The 25,607-nt window shown below is 33.7% G+C and overlaps 3 protein-coding genes across 14 annotated transcripts in view; all 3 read left to right on the top strand.

Annotated features, from left to right (window-relative positions):
* Positions 1 to 3,921, top strand: part of LOC123713873 (dual 3',5'-cyclic-AMP and -GMP phosphodiesterase 11) — a 155,412-nt gene extending 151,491 nt beyond the window's left edge. For all 9 annotated transcript variants that reach the window (XM_045667778.1, XM_045667784.1, XM_045667785.1 and 6 more), the window contains 3 exons: positions 153 to 381; positions 807 to 890; positions 1,175 to 3,921. In XM_045667778.1, the coding sequence (XP_045523734.1) occupies positions 153 to 381; positions 807 to 890; positions 1,175 to 1,513 (652 nt within the window). In that variant the 3' untranslated portion in view covers positions 1,514 to 3,921. The remainder of the gene's footprint in view (positions 1 to 152; positions 382 to 806; positions 891 to 1,174) is intronic.
* Positions 3,922 to 4,773: 852 nt separating this feature from the next.
* LOC123712962 lies at positions 4,774 to 5,583 on the top strand. The gene has a single exon (XM_045666382.1). It carries the CDS (start codon positions 4,835 to 4,837, stop codon positions 5,513 to 5,515), a length of 681 nt encoding a protein of 226 aa, XP_045522338.1. The 5' UTR covers positions 4,774 to 4,834; the 3' UTR covers positions 5,516 to 5,583.
* Positions 5,584 to 5,871: 288 nt separating this feature from the next.
* The window catches only part of LOC123712961 (long-chain-fatty-acid--CoA ligase 5), a 43,017-nt gene continuing 23,281 nt past the window's right edge, over positions 5,872 to 25,607 (top strand). The window contains exons 1-2 of one of the 4 annotated variants that reach the window (XM_045666380.1): positions 5,872 to 6,009; positions 8,495 to 8,530. In XM_045666380.1, coding sequence (XP_045522336.1) covers positions 8,521 to 8,530 — 10 coding nt within the window. In that variant the 5' untranslated portion in view covers positions 5,872 to 6,009; positions 8,495 to 8,520. Of the gene's footprint in view, positions 6,010 to 6,976; positions 7,085 to 8,028; positions 8,079 to 8,494; positions 8,531 to 20,008; positions 20,123 to 25,607 lie in introns of those variants that run through there. The other 3 variants (XM_045666379.1, XM_045666378.1, XM_045666376.1) reach the window with 3 other exon arrangements.

Below are 25,607 nucleotides of genomic sequence, written 5' to 3'. Positions count from 1 at the left end.
TTTTTTATATTGTAGTGTAACGAAGTGTAAATAAATAATTACAAACATAAATACAATTCTTAGATTTTTAGTTAATCGGACTAACCTAACCTAACCTTTAAATCAATACATAAATGTTGAAATCATTATATATGAATTCCATGTTGTTTCAGTAAAAGAAATGCCTTCCTGGACATAGTGAGTTCGGACAAGACGGTAACACCTGCCTGGGGCGAGTGCGAAGAGCGTCGCGCACTGCTGCGTGCGATGTTGATGACGGCGTGCGACCTCGCCGCCATCACGAAGCCCTGGCCCGTGGAGAGACGGGTGGCGGCGCTCGTCGCCGGGGAGTTCTTCCGCCAGGGTGACCTGGAGAAACAGAACCTCAATCTGACGCCCATCGTATGTGTAACCCCTTTTATTAATACCTGCAAGATTATTTCTTTTCGTCGTACGTAACACACAAAAATGCGAAATTCTTCAACTAATCAGACAGGGTATAGGGGCAGGAAAGAGACCTGGCTGCAGAGGCACGTCATGATTGAAGAATTGTAAACAATAGTTTGATCAAGTCATTGTTCAGAGTTGTTCATATTAAATAAAAGTAGCCATGATGATCGCCAATCGATCTTCTCCAAAAAGATCCACTTGAAAAACATTCTAGGTATACAGAACTAGATTTTTAATGAAAAATAATAATAAACGCTTTGGTAAAGCTTTAGATTTAACAACATGTTGGATTTTCATCATAATTTTCATATCTGGACTTTGTCCAGAACATTTTTTGCACATCTTATATGTTATGTTAAACATATATTTTCTTCCAGGATATCATGAACCGAGACAAAGAGGATCAGCTGCCATCGATGCAGGTCAAGTTCATCGATACTATTTGCTTGCCCATTTACGAGGTAATTATATGATAAAAATAATTAAAAATATATGTAAAATATTTTATCAAACCTTAAAACTATGAATGAATTAGGAAAAAAATATAAATCAATATTTTAAACCATGACTTAAGTTAATTAACTGACATTTGCACTAGATGTAAACTTGTATACTTTTTCACCCTAACCACTACTGATTACTAACATACACAAAGGACCTAAGACGTCTTATAATGAGATGAATATGCATTTTTTAAAATTGTATGTATTAAAGTGATTTTTATATTATCAAATAAATTTTTCAGGCATTTGCCGTACTCCACTCATCGCTCCAGCCGATGTTGGACCGCGTGAAAAGCAACCGTGCGCACTGGATCGAGCTAGCAAACGAAGCGAGCAATGGCGAGAAATTCGACTTCTGTCTTGACAAGGAGCCAGAGAAAAACGACAAATCCAGCGCGAGCTCGCACGTAGACGACACGGAGAACACGTACGAGGGAGACAGCAGTGGTGCAGTCAGTCTCTCTTCGGAGACCAACTCGAAATACGACAATCTGGAGAATCCGGTTGTCGGCCTCGTCTGCAACAACACGTTGACACAGCGGGACCCGACGAAGTTCTGCCATTTGAACGAAATGAACTAAACGACCTGGCTTTGACGGTGCCCATATTTATGTTGCTGGTTAAATTTGGATTATACCGTCGAAGGTTTGACTTAGCTGATAAAACTATTCTAATTGATAAGCCTAAAAGTATGTCTTATTTACCGTTTAAATCTTTAAAGAAAATCGAAGGAAAAGAAGAGTCCTTTGGATTAACTGACCGAAACACGTTAAATTGTGAGCCGTGTTACAATTTTGAAGCTGTTATAAATGTCGCGAGATTAATCTGTTACAATTTTACGAACGCACATCTGGACTTCTATAATCGAAATATTAATTTGTTAACTGAAAATAAGTTTAATAAAGAATGACAAATATCCATTAAAATATCATAACATATTGGCTTCTAGGCTTGTTTAAAGTATTGGTCCTTCTCAGCTCAGCGTCAAATGGTGAATTGGCATGATTTAGTTTTAGTACAAATTGTAATTCACGGAGGCGTTTCACTACATTCGTAGATAAGATCATTAGTTTTAAATGTCAGATACTTAAGCGAGGGCATGTTAAAACATTTTAATGTTTTAGCTGATTTCGGCCTGTTTATATAATACGTGACATGAAAGTTAAACACTTACCTCATTCATTCTATTCCTACTACGTGTAATTAACATGAATTATTTTCGTGTCTTGCTAGTTTTTGGTATCATTTAAGATACTTTTATTTACTTTAATTTTATGTTCTCACGCGTTTGGTAATACATTATAATTGAAATCAGGGCCTATCTGTCTTAGCGAACCTGTATGACCGAGATACCAAAAATTTTTATAGTTAGGTATTACTAAATTGAGACCGGAAACATCTTTAGTATTGTGATGATTTTTGTAGAATTATTTGTTTTAGTTTAAACCCTCTAAGTCCATTTCATGAGCGAATGTTATGTGGGCGATAAGGTCGTGTAAATACAACTATTTTAGAGGATTAACAGTTAATGTGATGAGTACTTACTTGTGAGTTTTTGTTTTCTACGTGTTTCTGCAGCTTTATGTAATACCGCTATCAAGGCAGTTTGGCCTCGTTTGCGGATACGTGATGCATCATGACGTATGTACGATGTATGTACGCGATTGCGTTGGCGTACAAGTTTGTTCTTCGTTCCTGTAACCAATAAGTTTGATAAGTATTAGAGGCTTACGTTTGTGTTGAATAGTTATGAAATATCTTACGAGTCTTTAGCAGTAAAAGATTTATCATACAAATTTTCTAGACTAAAACATTTAATACTTTGTCAAACTCACGATAGAGCTAACGTACACGCACGCAATCGTTTACGTTGGTCAAGTTATGTTGCCTCAGATCGTAGTACTTGGGACGCAGTATAGCAATTATTATTCGCGTATCATATGCATCGTGTCTCCGTTGATGAGCCCTAAAGTCCGTAAAACCATTCCATTATAATTTCATACCAAATTCTACTATAATTGTGTCGTCTACTAACCAAAAAGTCAATTATGTATGCTGAGATTTTTTTGACTTCGTAAACACTTCACAATTAGCTCGTGTGTTAACGATGTTAGGTTTAAGAAAAATAACATTCTAAGGTTAAGAGAATAACCTCAAATTATTGAAATACCACCGTTTTGTCATGTTTAATAGATGACGATGTGAATTAATTCATGATTTTTTGTAATCTCGAGATATATATGTGGCGCTTGAAATTGATAATAATGGATTTTTTTACAAGTAATTTATTGATGTATAACTCAAATATTACGCGGTCTTGGTCTACAATTGTCTCTTTTCGATTTGCACGACGCAAAAATTCTGTTCAGTCAACGCTAATGACATCTTGGTAAATGTATGAAGTTCTTGATTCTAAGGCTTCTAAGTTGTAACATTTTTGCGTTGTTTGCATTGCGCGATCGTGTTTTGTTTGATGATATACACCAATAAGAACTTGGTTCTTTTTTTAATTTTCAATATAGCTTCTTTATGAGAAGTTAATGTAATGTGAAAACCTTTTTATTTTTGAACAAAAACCGTTTTCTTATTCTCGAATCCATAATTAGTTATTTTAAGCACCACAACTATGACCAAAATAAATGTAAGTACTTACTACTCGCAAACAGTTTTTGATAATTGCTTAGAATTTTCTATAAATCAATTAAATTTTTTATATCGACAGTATTCGTCGCTAAAGTTATGACCAATTCTTAAAGATTATAGAAAAATAATATTTTGAAATTGGAATTCTCTCTATAATCGTAGATATTTAAAAATCTCAAATTATTGTGGTAATCATGTACAACGTTAATGTTAAGATTGCTGTAAGTATTATTAGCAAGTAATTAGAAAATTAATATGACGAGATGTATGGTGTGTGATTCATTATGGAGGTTGTTTTGTTCCAAACAAAATGTTATTTATTTATGAATAAACAAATTTTGAAATATTTCGTGTATTTTTTATAATTGAATTTATTTTTGTGCTGTCCACCAATGAACTTTTCTTCTATTGAAGCCCTTTTTCTTGATGCAAGTTGCCTGTTACATACAATAATATTATAGCAATACAGTTGACTGTTCGATATTTGAATCTGTCGATAGTTTGAATTTTTTTCGGTCCCTGGAAAAATACTCCCCTCGGTAATTTTATAAATAGTGTCTTACGATAATCTAAACTTCGGGCTTTCCTACACTATAATTTGAAGTGGTTACTATGTACAAATCTATAATTGTTTTTTTAAAGTTCTTTGGACAATGATACAACAAAAAACCTCAAGACTCATTGCAAAATAAAAAATAACAATAATTGTATCTCAATAAATAATAATAATATAAACATAGTTAATATCGAATTTTAGTCTCTCCTTGTCTTCCAAATAAAATTTTATTTTCGGCCTTATCTTACGCATAATAATAGTCGTTATTTAGACTATATTAACAAAGACCACTGTCTCTTGAGGTGTGAAAGAAGAGCGTATCAATTCATCAAAGCCAGCGACGTACGCGCGGCACATTGACCGTGTGAGTGAATCAATCATCCATTTTATGAAAAAAAGAATCGTCAAAAAGTTGCATTTTAAAAAATTTCTGTACCTGTAAAATCTGTGTACATGTATTATTTTTGGACTTCTGTAATGCAATGTATCTTACCCAGCCTTTGCAATAGAGCGGAATGAATGTTTATTTATAGCTGGTATCGCTACGTGACTGCTGACACATTGACGTGTAAGAACCATAGGCAATCTAATCAACCGGTAAGAAATGCTTTTGTTTTGTTTTTTGACATTTGTCTAATTTCTACGAACTTTGTTTAACAAGCTTTTATTGAGATTTTATTGTTAGCGTTTATTTTATACCAAAATGCCATTGCTGGATATAAATAACCCAGCGGTAATAATATTTCTGCTAGAAAACTATGAGAAGGAAAATCGTTTACGGCTCAATTGGATTCATAAGCATCGCGCGCAGATCCAACAAGCAGCGACGCTAGCTCGTGAACCAACAAATTACTTCGAAACAGATGTGATCGCTCACAATATGATTGGAGGTATGGCCACAATAACTCGCGATCATGTTGTTGCCGGATATAGCAGGAGGAAGGTACCTATACGCGATGGAACATTCATTCCAGGCGCGAAACACCTACGTCACGGCCACTCCATAGTTGACGTTGGCCTAGGTGATCCCAAAGACGATCCGCGCTTAGCACGGCCCGATACCGAACTCTCCAGTGATCCGATTATGCGTCCTGTAGAGCCTGAATTAAGGAAAATTATCTATAAGGACAAACCAGAGTTCGGTAGGAAGCAGTATTTGGTAAAGAGATCTAAAATACGCCCCGAGAATAAGTACTATTTTGCTGAAACCGGTGGCAATGTGTATGGATGGCGGATGAAAGATAGTCAGTTACATCAAAAGCCTTTGTTTGGCCGGTGCTGGCACCTGACTAGAACTTTACGCACCCGTGTAGGACCTCAGCCAGACCCGCCTCACTACAAATCATCGGAACCTCCAGGCCCTAGCAGTTGCTTAGGAATTTGAACAGATGGCGTTATTCTCTATTTATAATTTTATATATTTTTTTAGAAATAAACAATGTGTGAATTGAAGTTTTTTGGTGTCGCATCAAAAACAGTAGAGAAGCTTTAATAATTTATTTCTAGTCGTATAGTTTTGTCAATACGTAGCTGCGCATGTTTCCGTATTGCGTGCTTTTACTCATGTTACCATTGGGGTTGGATTGGAGACGGAATGCTTTAGTTCGACGCATGCGTAAAATCAATGGTTTTTCCCGTCGTGGCTCACGTTGACCAAAGTAGGACTGCCTATATTAGGCAGCACTTGCTTCATGTAAATTATTCTGTGATTTAGAAAAATATTTAGACTAGGTTATAAATTCAATTAGTGAATGCTCTGTTCTACGGCAAAGCTTTAATAATTAAGTGAAATCAATAGTTTCATAGTGGTTTAAGAAACCAAATAAGTGTTAGTGGGAGAAAATAATGAAAATAATTAGGGATAATTTACAATTCACGGTGAGTCATTGATTAGTTATCTGGTTAATTAGGTAATAACGTTGTGAACTGAAAGCTATTTATACGATATACCTATATTTTATACCTATCTTAGAGATTGATGTACAAATCGTATTTATTTTAACCTAGAAATAAATTTGGGCAAATGGAGCAGAAGGTTTCTAAGTGCGTCACATGGCTAAAAAAAGACTGCATTACACGATCTCCCTTATCACTCTAAATCGCATTGCTTTACCTCAGGTCTACGTGTATATAAGCTTAGAAAGCTTATCATTTGATATTTACTTGGATAATATATAATTAATCTTCAATGTTACGTGCTTCGTCGGGGTGCGTAAGCCGTAAAGAACCTAAATAAATTTGCTTTGTGCAAACACGAACCACAAAAATCAACGATATTTATGATATATATATATATAACCATCACTTAGTCTTTTCGTCATTTACGAAAACTACTGTTATAAACAAGACATTTACGGTTTTATTACTGTACACATACCATACTAGATTTAAAATATGTTCGTCTGTACAGTACCATAAAGATAGATAGTTTATATGTTACTAATGTATGACTTTATACCTATAATAAGGCCTTTGGGCAAATACGTTTTCGACTTATTATACCACGTCCAGGTGCGTTAAAAATTAAAAGCTTAGCTCTTATCTTTACGATTAGATTGTTTTTGATATCAGTTTTAGAGGGCTTGTAACTCGGACGTATCGATTTGTCATACAATTTATATACTTTAGGTATTGGACGAATGTCGTATCCCCGTTTAGTTTCAAATACCTACGGCAATAGAGCGCAGCTATATTCAATATTCCTACCAAAGAAGTTCTATTTCGTATATTATTACTAGTGTTAGGATTCGCGCTTTATCTGTTGTCTATTTACTGGCAGATGGCAACAGTCATTTTGACGAGAAACACTGACTTGAAAGAAGAAAAAAAATGTCAAAGAAATGGCACGTGAATGGAAATAAATTTTTAAAATATAAAAACATGTACATTTTCCAGTTTATGTTCACAACTTGATCGCGATGGTACGCCGTAAAGCCTCTATCGTTAAGTAAAGGTAATTAGTTAGATTTATTAACTTATATTCTTCAAGGATATAAATAGCAAAAGCCAGATGGCAGCGAATATATAAACTTTTAACAAACTGTTCTCCCATTATTTTTAATTAGTCTCGTACATTACGACTCTTTTCCAAAAAAATATTTGTACAAAACTTGTTTTCACTAGGCTAGTGTAGCATCAGATGTGGCAAAACCATATTTTGTTAAGAATATAGTTTATTATTATTAATATATAAAATACTCTGAAAATTTCTACTTTCTATTAGTGTAGTCGATGTGTTTACCTCCGAGAGCAATTTCTATTAGTTTTTGGTGCTATGACAAACAGATATGGTTGTATGACTTAATGTTTGTTTGTAGGACGACTGGAACTATTACCAATTTTATGATCTACGATCAGTGGAAAGCTACATTACTTCTGAGTGATTTGTCGACTTTATTTTGTCTTACGAAATCTTCTTCACCTGTATGGGCTTTCTTCTCTCCTAATACACTCATTCCACTGGCGCAGCGACCTAAAGTGAGTTTTGGCCTCCAAAATTAGAAAACACCACGTTTGCCGACATACGGACGGTCTCTTAATGATAAACCTATCTAATCATAAATACATAGTAGTCATTAGATATTGTTTAGGTTCGCTAATTGCTAGTAGACGAATTAGAGTTTGTGTGTCTATATATTACCTAATTATGTAGTGTAAAAGATTTGTCATATGTTTGGTCTAAAATAAAATAAAAATGTTTATGTAATTTAAACCAAAAAAACATTGAACTAGAAAAATATGGAGCGCAATTAATATGTCGTTGTAATAATTGTCCCCGATACTTATCAGCCCTCGGAAAACGCATAACTTAATGATCAAAGTCCACTTTTTTAAACATTAAATATGGAAATGTGTTTACATATGAACTAACCGTTATTCTTAGCGATAGTGTCCACGGCTGTGATGGTATTATTCGTGTTTAGTTTTCCTTAAGAGTTCGTTTATTGGTATGTATTATAATGTTTATCATCTGTTAGTATAAACAGTATCTTTTGTATTCAGAAACAACATTATTATAACAATTTAATTGAAATTTATTGAAGAAAACACTTTTTAACCGGATTGAATCTGTATTATTATTATAAACTTATAATTATTAACATAATTTTAAATTTTTCGGACGTTTGCGTGTTTTGCAGAAAAATTTAAATTTAAAATTATGTAAATTAATTATTTTTAAATTAAGTTTATAATAATAATACATAGCTTCAATCCGGTTTAAAAGTGTTTTCCTAATGTGTAAAAGCTATGTTAACAAAAGACAATACTATGAAATTAATTTATTGTTTTTCTACATTTTTTGTAAATAAATTTGTATTTCTGGTGTATAACGATTGTTACTCATTTTGCCATTTTGTTACAGGTTTGCAGCTAATCAAGATTTGAACAATGTCAAAATGTAAGCGAATGATTGATCTTATATAGAATACGTATTATACATAAGCAGAATAACAGTCAGTGGTATATATAACAGATATTCAATTATGTATGACCTTTAAAAGTTATAATCTTCATCATATTTGTATGAAAGTAATTTAATAAAAATATTTATAGGAACTATTTGGCGAATTAAATCAAAACGCACTCAATTTAATATATTTGATGAACAAGTCACTGTAACCAAGACTATATTTTTTCCCCTTACTACTAATATATATAATCTTATTACTACTAATATATTAAAATCAATACCCTCGCCAAACAAAATTTCAAAAATTAGATACACTGCGCTGGCTTTGCCGAAAACTTTTAGATAAACTTTTAGCGCTCCTCTAGAATTTAATATATTTCAATAACTGACCTTGTAAGGTAAGGTACCTTTGTTCTTTCAATGTTGTAAAGTCAGTTATACCCGAATATTGGTTGTGCCTAACGAATCTAAGAGCCAACTTCAGATACTGAATTACATTAATTTAAGGTGAATTTTCCTCTATGGTTTTATTCAAGTTATCAAAAAGTTATATAAAAATCACTGAGGTTGGTTATTAAGGTCAATGTCAGCCGACGGAAATTCCTGAATTATTTGCTTATGACACGCAGGCTGTATCGATTATCGTGACAGGCTAATAAACGTTCAGTATGCCTCAAATAGTTGAAGAATGTATTGTTACATTTATTTTCATATCATGGAGCTACTAATAATAGCTGTTTATGGTTTATAATAACAATAAAGTCTTTTTATATTACCATATTTGGATATGGTAGTTCAGATATGGTAGTCCTTAGTTCCATTTCAAATGTTGTTAGTATTATAGCTAAACGTTACTCGCCATTTTTTTATTGTTGAAAAATCAATTTACTGACCCCAGCGCCGGGGCAACGATTTAAAAGTGACGCGGGGAGTTCGGTGTTCAGTCCGTATGGTGCAATGGACACCTACCCACTAAAACCCAACAGCCCCATCTGTTCGCTATGGACTGGAGGCGCGTTAACAGTTTCCCTTAATTCGCGTCTCCGTCATCAGGGCCTGCTGTGCGAGCCCAACTTCTGAGGTGCCCAATTAGGTGCAAAGGTCAAACGTTACTCGCCTAGGTCAACCCTTTCTCATATGTGTCTATCATATTGCTATTTCTATCAAGGCGTCAGCCCACTTTCTCATTAGCCTGCTCGCACTTCTTTTACCGGGTGGTCCCTTTTAGAACGTGTATTTTTAATAAAGTTGCTATATATAACTACATGATAGTTACAAATATTTATGTGTATTTGCGCTGGAGAATGAACTCATATTCTGGTGGGTGGGACGGATATCCAATAAGAAGTATGAACCGAGCAAGCGCAGTTTGTTCATCCAAGGCACGAATGTAAAAATCGTAATAGCACACTATATTACAGCTCCTCTGGGACTGGGAATCCACAATATCCAGTTGAATATACACAAAAGATCATTTGATAAGCGCGATTAAACAAACTAGGAATCTCTAGCACGAAATTCATGACTTTAATTTTTGTTACACACCCAAAGACAATAAGAGTGTTAAAAAGACATCTAAGAATGAACATATGCAATGACGCGGTAATGGGATTAAATTGGTACCTACAAGTAGCAACGCATTTTTAATGAATATCCAAGGTCTCGTAATTGCATTTAAGTAATTATAAACTTTATTTTCAAAACAGATACAATGTCGGTCATTGACTCTTAAAGGCTACATTTTATCTACATCATAAAAGTTGAATAAGGAAACGGCAGTGATGTTTGCAGATTGGTCTGAGATATTAATTGGTATTTTGGCTTGTTATGAAGTCCCGTAACCATTTAAGTGAATTTTTTTTAAGCTTTTTTAACCTACAAATCCGAAAATATTGTCTCCGGGTCTGAACCCGGCACTTTCGGGTTATGCGACAGTTTGAGTTAACTATTAAGCCACGGGTTGGCTTATAACATTAGATTTGAACGTTAGTGAGAAAGATCACTGAGTAAAGACTTTGCCAATATTATAAAGAAGATTTTAGTTTTAGTTAAATTTTAGAAAAAATTATATCCAGCCGTGTAAAGCCAGGACAGCCGCTAGAATATTATAAAAATGCGTTATTATGTCTGCCTTTATAGGCGCTGTTAGCGATATAGTTTAGGTAATGGATCTCACGCCCGTCAAAAACGTGAAGTGAAAGATCTGGTCATTGCACCCGATGCAATTATACACAGTCGGTCAACGAGACCCGTGCACCGGGTTTGTGGGTCATTCAGACCGGATTCGAGCATAATGTAAATAAGTAGTGCAACATTAGACGGCTGGATGAGGTATCATTGTCAAAAGGTCATTGTCTTATGTAGGATTTTTGTGATTTACACTGAATAAAGATTTCTCTTGAAACTATACAAAAGCTAGCTGTAATCAGCAAATATGATTATTACTGTATTTAATGACAAGAATAGCGAAACTGTTTTGTGAAAATAGTCTAGTGAACATAATTAATTTTGTAAATAGTCGGAAGATAATTATTTACGAGCTACGCAGCGGTTTAAACAGGGTTAATTCTGTAGTTGCCTTCGTTTATTATACCTATAGTTCGTGAGATTAGCACGTTCAAACAAACGCAGAAACTCTCAATAAAAAGCTGAAGAGAACTGAGCCGCAAGGGAGTGTTCGTATCATGTCAACGGAATACACAATAAAGAGAAAATAATCTTAATATTTTACTGCTAAAAGGATTAATAAAATTCTATCAGCTTTAATTGAAGCCTACACAATTTTTATAAGGTCAACGGCCTTAACATGTGCTTTACTAGGCAATTTAAACAGGTGAACAGCCTAAAAGATTACGGTTTTAGCGAAACTAGTTTTTGACAAAAATTATTTGGTGAATACCACCATTTTGGTCACTTCACATCGCGAAAGAGCAACGACCCCAGATTGTTCCTGCATCAAATATGATAGATAAATAACTGTGAATCTATTTTTTATCATAGCAATATCGAGGTCACTCGTTTGATTAGTTTCCAATCTGGTTTGCTCTGAGGTTTTATTAAGATGTAAATTGATATCGTTTTAGCAAGTTCATTAGATACATCCTAGTATTATAATCTAAGCGAAACTTTTCGGCCGTTTTAACCTCGCCTGGAAGCAAAATTATCTTTACACTAAATTAATTATTAAATTTCACTCGGGTTTTAAAATACTGTGATTTTAATGTTATACTGACGAAATTATATCAGTCAGGGATAGACGGGATATCTGGTAGATATATTAAAGCTCATTTATTACGAATGACTCTCATTATACAACGGCGTCGAAAACGGTAAATTTTTTATCATTTAGCCAAATTAGTGATGCGTTGTATTGTAGTGAAACGAATATTACGACGCATGTTTATGAGAAGCAAACTACTAGCAGTAAATCAGTTTTATTAATATTGTAATATGTACTAGTAACAATATTAAACTAAAAAATTTGTTAATTACACAGTTATCATCATATATTCATATATTTTTACAGTACGGTCTACCCTCGTTTTAAAACCAATTGTGTTTCTTACTCTTGTTGAAACTTTGTAAATTTAAAGAAGAGCGAAGCTTCCCTGCCACAGGTCTCTGACGTACTACTTGAGTGTTCATAAGTAAAGGATATTCTAACATATGGAAAAAGTAAAAAACTGAAAAAATATTTATTACTACATACATCAACAGCATGTAGTCAGAATACACTTCTATTTCTCAGACATAATAATTTAGAGGCCTGATAAAGGCTATACGACAAATGGGCGTAATGCTTTTGCGATGCAATGTTCTAAAAACATAAGTTCATTTAAGCGATTAAAATATTGTTTAGTCTGATTGACTTAATAAATATTTATATGCGATTATATATCGGGTGGGTTTAAGAACGCAAATACTATTATGTTCTCAAACCGTATTCGATAAAAATGTTTGTTTATAGATAAAGTTATCAAAATTAAATGAACTGCTAAAGTGTTTGGAAACGCTCGTGCTCGGCGCGATGTGTTTTTTGTTCAATTATCGTATAAGTAGGTTAAAAGCATCACATAACTGCTCATGACACAACTTGAAGCGTGTTCGATACAGGCTCTAGTATATTGTCAAAGATAATGAAATTAGTACCATGGTAAATTGTAGCGCTTTTTGTCCCAAATTCCGAATTAACGAACACATGTACAAAATATGGTTTTGAGTTATACTTATTGGCGGGTCTGATTCTCGTATTTAATTTGAAATAAGAACTTTAACTTATAATAATTACTGATATACCTTGAAACATAAAAGATTTGACTTACATCGTTATCGTTATGGCCTCAAATTTTTATTTTTGTTTCGTGGCTTTAAATGCGCCGTTGATTCCGCCTTTCGTGGATTCTAAGATGTTAAGCGAATTTGGACTTAATGTTATGTTCTGCTTTATGTAACACACAAGTCCTCATGATATTAAGAGTTACAATCGAACATAAATTAAAATTGGGGCACCAACTCTTTCGGCGTTTATCCATTGTAACATATCTGTTAGGAACATTATCATTGACTCTCGGTAGATACGCTTAACTCCATCTGCTGACTGCCGTTATTCGACACACTAACCGTGAATGGAAGATTAATATGACCATACTAAACACAAAGGGCGGGAATAATTACGATTTGTTTATCCATCTAAATCTCTTAGTTAAATCATTCTAGCAAAATGTGTTTTCAAGCATCTGCCGCTATACAAAATTAAATTTTGTTGCTTTGATACTGTTTTGCAGATATATTTTTATATAGAACGGGGAATTATGGAAACGGGCAGGAGGCTCACCTGATGAGAAATGATAGCGCCTATGGACACTCACATTGCCAGAAGGCTCGCGAGTGCGTTAGATGCGGTTGAAGATATAGAGAGACCCCACATTGGTGAGAACAGTAGTCCCAATGGGGCGGAATTTGCATTTTATAGAGTTGCAGGCGATAGCCCAGAGTGAATTACTGTCTCGCCTTGCTGAGCACATCAAACATTTTGGAGGCTAATTTAACCTTCCCTTCCAAATGACCGCAAAACTGAACGTTATTCGATATGTCTTGTGTCTTCTTGGGGTTAAATTGAAATACTTTTTTACGGTCGCCGACAGTCGCATCACAGCGTTCTTGCTTAAAACGCAATGCCTTGCAAGAATGTTTAAACCAAGGCTGGGCCCACCGACCGTCACCGCAGACAATGGAACAAAAATGGGCTCCGCGAATCTCTCTCACCGCACGAAACGCGAGTACAATAAGGAGAACCTAGTACTGCCCCGATCATGCCTAGGAACATTACCAAAATATAGTGATAGTTAATTTAAATAACCGTCAAAGTATATCAGTACAAACCCTAAACCAGAACTATGGCTGTTATATTAATATTGGTAAATTTCAATAAGTGCTGTATATTATAGACATCCCAAAGTGGGCCAGATTCGCCTTACTCCGTTCGCTCGACAATGCTTTAAGCTCTCGACCGGTTAGGTCAGTGACCTAACAACCTACTGGTTCCATACGTTTCGCTATTCTGTTGAAATCATTAATTTCAACTATAAATTTGATATGACCATCTATCATTATGGATGAGTGAGGGATTTTCAACATAATTTAAGATTTCTGAGTAATTAATTAATTGCGTACAAATTCTTTAATGGCTGGCGTTGCACTCGCCGTCTAGATTCCGTCCTAGATCCATCACATTTCATTGAGTGTCTATGGGCGGAGGTATCACATAACATCAGACCCGTTGTCTTCTGTTTTAGAAAAAAAAATAAAACTGTTCTGTGCCTACTCGAATCATTTGTTTCATCTGTTTCGACAGACATTGATTTTTCAGGTGAACACAGTCCGGCAAAACTTAGAAAAATTCTCCCGAATTACACTCTTTAAGTAAAATATATATATAGAAAGTATATTTATTTATAATAATGAACATACCAAACATAATTTGAAAACCAGAAAATATTTCTGATATAGAAATATTTTTGGCTATTTTTTGAGTATATGTAAGTTAAATATTTTTTTTTATAATATTTGATAGTTTAAGATAAAGTTAAGTGACTGTCTATTTGACGAATTCAATTTTTTTTTAACAAGAAACCAATTTCCTATTGTACCTTGTCGTGTGATAACACTATAACGATTTTCATTATATTATGACATGACATATTATTGTTATGATAATTTAATCGACGTCTGTTTAAATAATGGAAGAATTGCATTAAAGTTCGATTTTCAAATATATAAATTTAAAATTCCACCGCATATACAATACAGTTCCACTTGCAACATTGTACATTTGCGATCTGGTGGCTAGTATTGCGTCCATTTGAACTGCAGTGGCAGGTTCAAGGCTGTCCTTGCTTCTCGCTGCATGTGCATACGTTTTAATTCAAACAGCGTGGCATTGTCTATCATACGCGAGAGTCGTTGACCTCATAAAACTAATGATGCTATTGTAAGATCGCTTAAACAATAGCCTGTGGATTCTGAGAATGGGACAGTTTTTGGTTTTATCCTTCGCATATTTGAAAGTCGTAGACGCGGGTATCGAAAGAATCTAAATTTTTTGGTTTGGCATCGTCTTTCTTGGCGCGGTCGACTCTATTGTTGTCTGAATACGTTGGATTTTGTTTTTTAAAGAATAACGCTCAACTGAATTTGTTAATTATGAGCAATGGCTCAGTGGGATTCGATTTTTTGCAAGTCAAGGTAATGCAATAACTTTTTTATTAGAGTTCGTAACTCTAAACATTTCAAATCGGTTCCTATGAACTTCGTTTATCAGGGACGTAATTAAAAATATAAAAGACTAACCTCCGTATTTTTTGAAGTAGGCTTTAAAAGTAAATGAACTACGTATGTAACTTATGGAGGTATAAAACTATATACTTTATAAAACATTAAACTGAATAAATTAACAAATTAATTTAGTATAAGAAACTTGAACATGTACGGTACATATTTCAATAATATTATGTCTGATCCAATAATTCACGCTGTCTAGCACTTAAATATTTAAATCGTCTCTATAAATATTCAATTGATTAGAATGTAATTAGTCGAAGGTGACAGTAATTGCATGTGATGATGCGTCATCGTTGCCGCATGATTCGGCCCGATCACGAACTCCCACGCTTTTACATTGCATTTAACATATCAATCTTTACAAATTATCTACATAGAAATATTTAAAATATAAGTCGATGCACGCGACTTTGTGAATTGTTTTATTATGCCTTGTCTAACAATTAATCTGCTTTTAGGATTACATAGCATTAACAAATACTTGGTAGCTGTAGCGTATACTCTTCTAGTAACTGTGCAATGATTGAATTAAATATGTATTTACAATTAATACAGATGTGAGGGAACAACATCATGTTGTCATGTCATTAATTTCTTTAAGAATCCCTTTCCAGTGTGATAAGATTTTCACAGCTGTTCCGTGTGCCTCGTATGAAGACGAATTTTATCTGCGTAATTTGCCAATGCTTCGTGATTTAGCTTACTACAGTACAATTTATAATGATGTTGACATTTTCCACTTCACCAAAGAGGGTGTGAGAAAATATTTTAGGAAGCGGGAATACTTTGACTTTATATATTTGTCTAATTATAAATAGTTGTAGTTTGCTTAGTGTTAAACAGTTTTCTTTTGTATTATCATGTACTTAATTGAGTTACGTGTTTTGTTTCGTATATTTTGCTTAACAATGTAATCTGTTTTGACTTTGTATTGTATATGTTGCTGAATTTGTTAATTGGCATGTTTCAACACAAAACTTTGAATAGCAAAAAGTACTTTAGTAGGGCCCAATTTGAAATGTTAGGACTAAAAATATATAAAAAGTAGATTGTAATTGTAAACCTACTTGAATTTTAGTACTATTTGTTTTTTTTTTTTAATTCAGTCTATCATCAAACCACCACCACAAGATACCACGTATCTTCTCCGTTTCGTGGATGATCGAGATATAAATTTTTAATAGTTTGAGTTTTGGGTATAGTTTACAAGATATAAACTGAAATATCATTAAATGGGTGTGGCGACGTCGTCCAGGCCTTTTTACGAGGAATTTTTATACGACACGACGATGCGAATTACGCAGATAAAATTCGTGTTCGTACGAGGCACACGGAACTGCTGGGAATCTTATCATACTGGGGAGGGATTCTCAAGGAAATGAATGACTCGACAACATGATGTTATTCCCCCAAAACGGTATTAATTTTTAAATACACATTTACTGCAATCATTGCACTGTTACTAGAAGAGTTACTTATCTAAACAATAATGAAATATACGATTACATCTTTAAATTATATTTATATATATATATATATATATATATATATATATATATCTATATGCAATAGATATATATATCTATTGCACATTTTTGTGTTTAATTATTTAATACATATATATTCCAATTTGAAATCAGGGAAGATTCTTCATACTCTTGTAGATTTAAATTGTCATGCCGGTAATCAATCGTCGCATAGTCAATCAAGTAATAGCTAGCAGATAATACAGTAATTAGCTGTAAGAATAAATAAAAGCAAAGACATATTATCGAACGCAGAAGCCAAATAAAATACTTTTTTTTATTTAATTACGACAATTTTAATTTACCTGGAATGTATTAAATTTCATTAAACTTAATATTTTAATTAACCCCTTTATTATATGAAGACAATGCGGTATGTTTAGAGTTACAGCCGGCTACGAAAACAGAACTAGCAACTTATTTGCAATTGTCAACTTTTATGGTATAATCAGCAAAGTAGTGTGCGTGATTAAAGAGTCTGAACTAGTAGTGGGCAATAAAACCCGTAAATAGATATAAAAATTAATATTATTACGTCACTATATAATTAGATTAGACAAATTATGTATATATATGTTACATTTAGATATTTGCCTTATATAAACATTTGCAACAGTATCACTGATAATAAAAGATTATAAAATTAATTATAAATTTGAATTATGCATTAAAAGTTGAATAAAAAATGTAATACTAAATCGACGATATGCACTCGCTCCCCCGTAGATCTTGAAAACTGTATAAATTACATATTTGCGAACAAAATACAACACAAACATTTTTGAATTTTTTAAAATGTATTTCTCATATTTGAAAATTCCTTCTTAAAGTAGTTATATACCTTACGTAAACACAGGTATCCTGTAACGATGAACCTTGTAGTGAACAAATACCTTTTAAGCCTATTTGAAGTTTACCGCTCATTGCAAGAGTTTCGCAAATGTTAAAGGACAAAAGTTACATTTATGGGCTATGACTAGGATTCTAGTCCTGTGGTCCATAAAGACCCATTCTACATAGCATTCTAAGTAGCCTGGAGATCAATAGGTAATCATTAAAATTAAGGATATGTTAAAGAACAATAAATAAAATTTCCTGTGATTAGAAAAATTTATTCCCTTATTAGTTTTAAGTATGATTATATAATATTGTCTATATGATGACATGAAAGCCTTTGACCATCTGCTAAATTTATATTATGTAAATAATTACAGCCGTTGAGACAAAAATTTGGCATTAGCCCTTCTTATTTTTTTTAATTTGGTAGAAGATAAGAGTAGTTATTTAGTTATGATGAAATATTATTGATTGAAAGTGGTCATATTGAAACCCCTTACAACGTTCATCAATCAGCCAGTATCAGTGTTATATAAATATAGACAGATAACATTGCAGCATCAAAGCACCACGGTGTGTCATGTCTGAAATTTGTACGATCATAACGTTGCCAATTTATGTTTAGTTCGTCGCCCTTGCATATGCAAAATATTATTTGTTTTGCTGCCGTGACATGCATAGTGTTTGTGATAATATTTGCACGTATTTTCATAATGTTTACGCTTCACATTAGGTGAATGTGTTGAGGCAACTCAAAATTTTATAGCGTTAGGTTACATGGTATGGTTTACATAACCATAAGTAACTTATGTATTTAGGTGTCATCGAATGAGTAGTTATTATTCCTTGAATAACTTAAGTTGACTCTAAGTGCTACCTTCTCAGACTCTTGATAAAGAATTTAGTTGGCACTCTAGTCCTCAAATTAAATACACTTTTGACATACGTGAGTCGAACATATCACTAAGTAGCGACTCTGAATTAAGATTCCGTGTTTAGGATAAGTCTTAAACACGCCTGTTAATAGTACTGAAGCTCTGGAACAGGAAATATTGTTTATTATTCACTATTTTTCCTTTCCGATAGCGTTGTAAACATTTATAACAAGTTGTAATTTCACCTTTTCTTCCGCTTCCGAAATGTTTGACATTGAAATATATCTAACCAGTCCTTTAGGTTGAATTCGCTACAATTATAAACCATCGTCGTTTACCTCAGACCAAAGTCATTTAACTGTGAAGCATTTGCAGTGCAATAAAGGCCAATTGTATTTGCGGCATAAAAGGCCTCGAATCTGAATTCAATTGTAGTAATTGACTTATGCACTACAATTGTTATCAATTTGTTCGATTTGCGTCGATAACAATCGTGGTTTTTGTAGTTTTATTGTTACTAGCTAGGTATGTTTTATTTGAGGGCTTACATTTCACACTTAGCATTACGTGATATCCTACGGGCTTTGATGGATGGACTATTTATTCAACACAAAGATTTAGAATTTTTTTTTTGTGGCAAAGCAGAAGACTACTAAGACAGACTACTAGTGGAGTTTGTTGCTCGACTAGACCAAGGTCTGTTGGTCTGTAGCGTCGTGATGATGGTTATATTTTACTTGTTAATTTATTTATATATTCTAAGGTTCTGTATTTATAACAAGCTAGTGGCCGTACTTTGACATATCTGGTTGCTAAGCAATATGCGGTTGCTATGTCGCAGGTGGTGAGTGTCTGATTGAAACAAAGCTTTAATGTTTCGCCGAGCTTAGACATATTTATTTGTAAGCAAATGAAGTAGTTTTAGACGCAAAAATAATAAAGAACATTCGTATGATTTATTATATTCACAGTTGTTCGCCATGGCCTGTGGATTGATTCAAAAGCGCATTATACATTTCACACTTTAGAACAATCTTGAGCTGATGGCAGTTTGATTTTTTTTATCACATCCTCTGCACTAAGACATCATTTAACACTACAAGCTAGCCTTAACTAATAATTAATTTAAGTCTAACCGAATTTACTAAAAAGGATTTTTAATATAAGAAAGTGTCCAATAACACTACTTACAAGGGAACTGTCTGTACTTGTGTACTATTTAATTGACATAAACGCATGGTAAATCTTCGTTGAAGACCTCGACCATAGTACCAGGGAAAGGCTTTCAAGCAGTTTCGTCAGCTTCTGATTCTTGTCAACACAAAAGAGAGAGGTGGCTAGACCGGGGGAGGCGTTCAGGCATCAACATGGACGCGCATTGTCGCATCGGACTGCCGCCGCAACGGCCGCGCGTAAATCTGCGCCCGCGACTGAGTAGTGAGCGAGTGTTTTATGTTTGTGTTGGTCTGGAATGTCGTAACGATACCGCATCGTGTTTTGTTGTAAGTCCGCAAGCGTGATTATTGCAACGTTAGGTTTTGTTTACGAAAATGCATTCGGCAAATGTTTGTTTTGTCGTATTTATTTCGGCAAACAAATAAACTAAGGGTTTACATTATTAGTAAAAAAATAAAAAAATATATACATAAACGATAGATTTCAAGCCTCGCCATGAAACAACAGAGGCTCTTGTGCCTTAAATTTAATCAGACCGATTATTTGGCGAATTATACAACCGTTAATATAAATTAATGTTGTTGTAAAGGTTCCTTCAGCTTATGGATAAAATAATTACAGATATCTGTAAAGTTAATTCTTTTTATAAACTTTTTTATACTGCTAAAGCGACAATTATGGCAATCAGCTACTTTATCTGGTCTAAAAATACATATTCCGCATATAATTTACATTCTTCTTTGTTTATAAACTTGAGTTTATATCACACGACAATCTTAAAAGCCTTTATGATATTTAAGTGAGTTGACTTGCAGATAAAAGATTACATTCACTCAAAAAGTAAATATGTGTTGTTTTAAATGTAACGAAGTTTATTGATCACGATTAGTGATGTAAAAAGTGCTTAGTTTTCGGTATATGGATTTTTATAGAACACAACAAACGGGACGGCTTATCTCATGCCGCCGCCGTCACACTGCCAATAGGCAAAGACGCAAGTGCGTAGCCGGGCTTTTAAAACTCAGTATGCTCCTTGCTTGAATATGTAGGTGGTGTTATAGTTCCTTATTCCTTTTTGTCTCTTTTTGTTTCACATTATGTTTACGCTGTGATTTAAAGGAAGAATAATTGTGCAATAAGACTGATGTATTTTTATGAATCGTAAAAATTTAAAAAAGCAAATTCGACATAATTTGAATTATTGCCTTTCTTAGGTATGTTGAAATGACAAACATAAACAATCTTTCATAATGTTTTGTATTTTACTTAAAAGATAGAGCAGTGTTTGCCTAGGGGGTTCATCGTTCTCGCATGCCTAAGTTCGTAGGTTCGATTACCGGCTATGCACCAATGGACTTCCTAAGTGCGTATTTAACTATCGCTCCTACTGTGAGGGAACCGACATATCTTAGTCCCAAAAAGTTGACGTGTGTTAGACATGATTACCCACTTGCTAAGATAAATCTGAGGTCCGGACCTTGAAGAATGCGCTGGTTTCCTTGATTTTTTTTTAGTATTCAATTATATTAACAGCGCAAGGCAGTTTTTATTTATGGTTGTAATTTTTATAAGAGAATTGCAATTTCTTCTTAGAAACGTCTGCTAGGTTATTCCCGAGAAGTATTAAATGTATCCTGTTGCCATTTTAGAACCAAGTTCATTGAATTGGGTTTTATCGTGCATTTGTATTTGCATTTTTCTATAATGTATTCATTTTATATTCGCGTAATTTAACATAGCGATTTGTATTACGAGATATTATTAGAATTTTTTTAAATTATTAACTAAACTATAACTATGTTCTTAGATATATTTCCTACTAGTATAAGGATGTCCTACAGAAAGATACGGTGTTTTGGATCTCGGAAGTCATTCAATGATATTGAACTTGTAATACTATTTAAACTATCCCTTCAATAGAAGTAAGTACTTCAATAGAAGTGAGTAATAACTCAGATTGCCTAAAATCTGATGAATGTAGCTATCTATCTACTGGTAATTATCAATATCTGTATTGTAGCTCCAAAGTATCAAGGAGGACCTCACAAACAAACTTTTAATCTTCATTATAATATCAACTTACCACGTAATCGGTTGCTTAAGGTTAGAACGAATAGAACTGTTTAAGACCACGTTTAAAGAGTCGGTATGTTGGCTTGAGTCGTGAACATAAAATGCATGATTTATTTTACTATCATTTGACATTGTAATGCAATTTGCGGTTGCACGCATAAGGCAACACTTCTCCCAAAGTAATATTATTTTTATTAAGTTTATTATTATATAGGAATTCAATTTTTATAGCTTCAAGCATTGTCTGCTGTCTCGTATATACATCTCCATAATAAATATAAGGCATTTTTAAATGATTGTGGACGCGATGGGATATGAGCGTAGGATTCAGACCTAAATCTGATTTCCAATACAAAAATATATTGGATTTTTATACACGGGAGTCCTAGTTTGCACAAGTCTCGTTTCTGAATCTCAAGCTAAACGTGGTTGAATGTTAAAACAAGTGTTAATGAATAGTACAATAATCCCTAAAAGGTGGGGGAAATTTCAAATCATTTGTAACATTTCAGCTAGTTTTCAGTAGCTATGCCTTTTTTACACACTTTCAGTGTTTTCGAAAATTGGGTGTAAATTATTAATTCAATTACAAAGTCTCGTCCTACCATCAGTCGTTCCACAACTGAGCGTTATTAAAGGCAGATTGCCGCGCTCCATCACTATGTGGATCCCTTAAGGTGTCCACGAAAGAGCCTTTAAGAAAAGAGCGTACCAATTCTTGGCCGCCAACGCATTTGCGAGCCCTCAGGCAATGTGAAGTTTGTCTATGGACGACGGTACCACTAAACATCACGTGAGCAAGCTGCCTGTTTACCGTTTGCTGTTTGTGTTTGTTTAAAAAAATCTATATTTTGGTTGTACGAACAGAACACCGATTGGGGTCATTAACACTAAAACGTAATACTGTTTACAAAACATTTCTTATGTTTACAATAGTGACATTTATTTGAAGCCCTCAAAAGCTTATTCTTAGCTTTTACCTTTTGGTTATACCTAGTTCTAATATATGACTCATTGTGTGGGTGTCTCATTGATATGCACGTTTAGGAAGTGCATTTGTGTTTAAAGGAAAGTCGTGTGCAAAATTGATTTATTAAGACTCGGTTCTAACACTTTCGATTTTATTTTGCTTGCAGTTTGTAGTGTGTGTTTAAGACGATCAATCGTCCCCTATCTTCAGTATAAGCAAAAAATATTTGAAATTTATTTATTAACACTTCGTTACATTACAATATAAAAATTGAACATAATTAAATTAAAAGGAGGGCAACTGGCGGCCGTATCGCTTTCGAGCGATCTCTTCCAGAATAATAAGTTTAAATAAATGCATTAAATTAAATAAGGTAGGCAAAAATACATATTGCATATAGTTATAAAGAAGAAACTAAACAGGAACAAAAAATAAACTTAACTGATACTGGATACATGAAAAACAAATAGTAAAAAGTAAATTTATTTATATATTACAGATTAGATAAAAACGAAATTGCTATAAATTTAATTATATCCAAAACTCATCATCGCGTTGGTAATAGTACTTTTACTAAGAGTTCAAAAACTTTCCGTATACTATGGCCTTACGAGATCATTCAATAATGAATAATATCAGTAAAAAAATTACCTTGAAATCGATCGTACAAAAACCTCTATAAATCCATCATATCACTTTCCATTAACGGTAAAGTCATGCTACGTGACTGTAAGGTAATTAAAACGGTTCGGAAACGTAACACCTTAACTGTAACCTCGCTTTGGTAAAAACTGCTGAGAATTGACGAGTTTATCAAAATGAAAAGGTCATTGACATCTATAACGCTATTTAACAACTACAGTACAATAGAGCTAACAGTATTTCATCTTTCGCGTTGTTCAGAGGATTTACGATGTTTTTTTTTATATAAAACGGAGAAAACGGGCCTATGTGTCGGTGGACATTTATACTGTCAGCGAGTGCCAGATTTTAACCCTATGTTGATCCTTAGTCAAAATCGTTTGGAAATACGTCCCATTAGGCAGATAGTAGTGCCAAATAGTGTCTCTAGTGTATGTGTGGCTGTTTTTCGAATGATGCATATGTGTGGTTTTCAGTTCCAAAAAGCTATAGCGGACTGCTCATTGTTAATTTTAATGTTATCTGTAATGGTCAATTTTCACTAGCCATCTCACAAACCCTATATTAGTGTAGCGGAGTTCCTAGCACCCCAGGTTTCGTATTGTCTGTATCAATTTCCTTAATAAATCTGTCTTCTGTACCTTTTGACATTTTTTATACATAACTGGATAGACGTTTGGCCACAATCCTACCTGATGTTAAGTGAGATGTGACCTAATGGAGGGCACATCTGTCCAGGAGATGCCTGTTAAACCGCCGCTTGAATGAAGCGTAGGTGGGAAGGGGGCAATGAGTTCCACTGCTTTGCTGTTTTTATAAGGAACCACGAACCAAATAGTGCAAGGCGGCACCTAGGGATGTCGACAACGAAGGGTTGAAAGTCCAGCGTGCTTCGTTGCGTTGTTTGAAGAGGTATCAGGGTATCAGATTGTGAAAATATATACTTAAATGTGTAGCTAATATAAAGCGTGGACAACGGTAATTATTCTACTATTGTCGTCGCTTTACTATTAAGTACATATATATCAAATTATAGAGCAAAGCATACCGCAATAGCTTTTGACCCTAAAACTAACGATCGGACATATAATTTCATTGTTTCATGTACTTAGTACCAGTTATAAACGTTGGAACAACAGTTAAGTGCAGCGTTAGCGGAAACCAGTTAAACTAAATTATGCTTGATGTACATGCTCTACTCTTTTGTTGTTTATTCGCAATTTTTTCAACGATTTATAGATTTTTAGTGGTAATTGTTAGAAATCAGTTTAATACATGTCAAATTTTAAGTTTGAGACTTTAAAAAACGATTTCGTTTTACTTATTTGTTTACGATAATTTACGCCTCATTAAAGCAATTCACATTAAGTTGTTATTGAGTCAATTATAATATAGGAACCTCATATATGAAGTTTCAACCGGATATTTTGTACTAAATAGCAAGTACTGGCAAGCTGAATGCCCGCCTGTTACTCCTACAATAGGCCTCTGATTTATTGCTTCAACAACATGATACGCATTAAGCGCTGGGATTATTTTTGTATGAAATATTGTGCAGGCATAATGAAATGCTTTCGGCTTAAATTTAAACAAAGCAGTAAAGTTTATAAACAATGATTAAATATTATCAGACGTTTTCCCAGTTTGAATCTAATATAAGTCCTGTGGTATAACGTAGTCTAAAAAAGATTCTTGAATATTATACAGAAATAAAGGTACTATAACCAATAATGCAAATGTTATTGTGTGACAAGGTATGCCGTTATGAATGGCAGGATACACTCCTCACTATATAACAATACAACAGTCTTATCAGTTTACATCTTTGTACAATAAACATATATGTAATAATGATAACCAGCTATTTAAAAAACGGTTGTATTAAGATAAAAGATAATTCGAATAAATTCGTGTAAAACCTATCGAAGTCGATGCAGGCAGTAGCCAGTGCATTGTTGAAAATATTGAGTTTTAAAAAATCCAGTTTCCTACCATAATATTAAAACCTTTAATCATAATTCTGAATTTTCATAAGAATCATTTAAATTATATACCGAATACACATAGTCTTTTGTTTAGATAGCAAAAGTATAGCAATGAACTTCAAAATAAACTAAATAATATCT

Source organism: Pieris brassicae, chromosome 8, assembly GCF_905147105.1.
Source record: "Pieris brassicae chromosome 8, ilPieBrab1.1, whole genome shotgun sequence".
Lineage (NCBI taxonomy): Eukaryota > Metazoa > Arthropoda > Insecta > Lepidoptera > Pieridae > Pieris > Pieris brassicae.
This window is presented reverse-complemented; position numbering and strand designations above follow the sequence as displayed.

Coding starts and splice junctions, on each gene's coding strand:
- LOC123712962 (XM_045666382.1), top strand. CDS start 4,835: ATGCCATTGCTGGATATAAATAACCCAGCGGTAATAATATTTCTGCTA.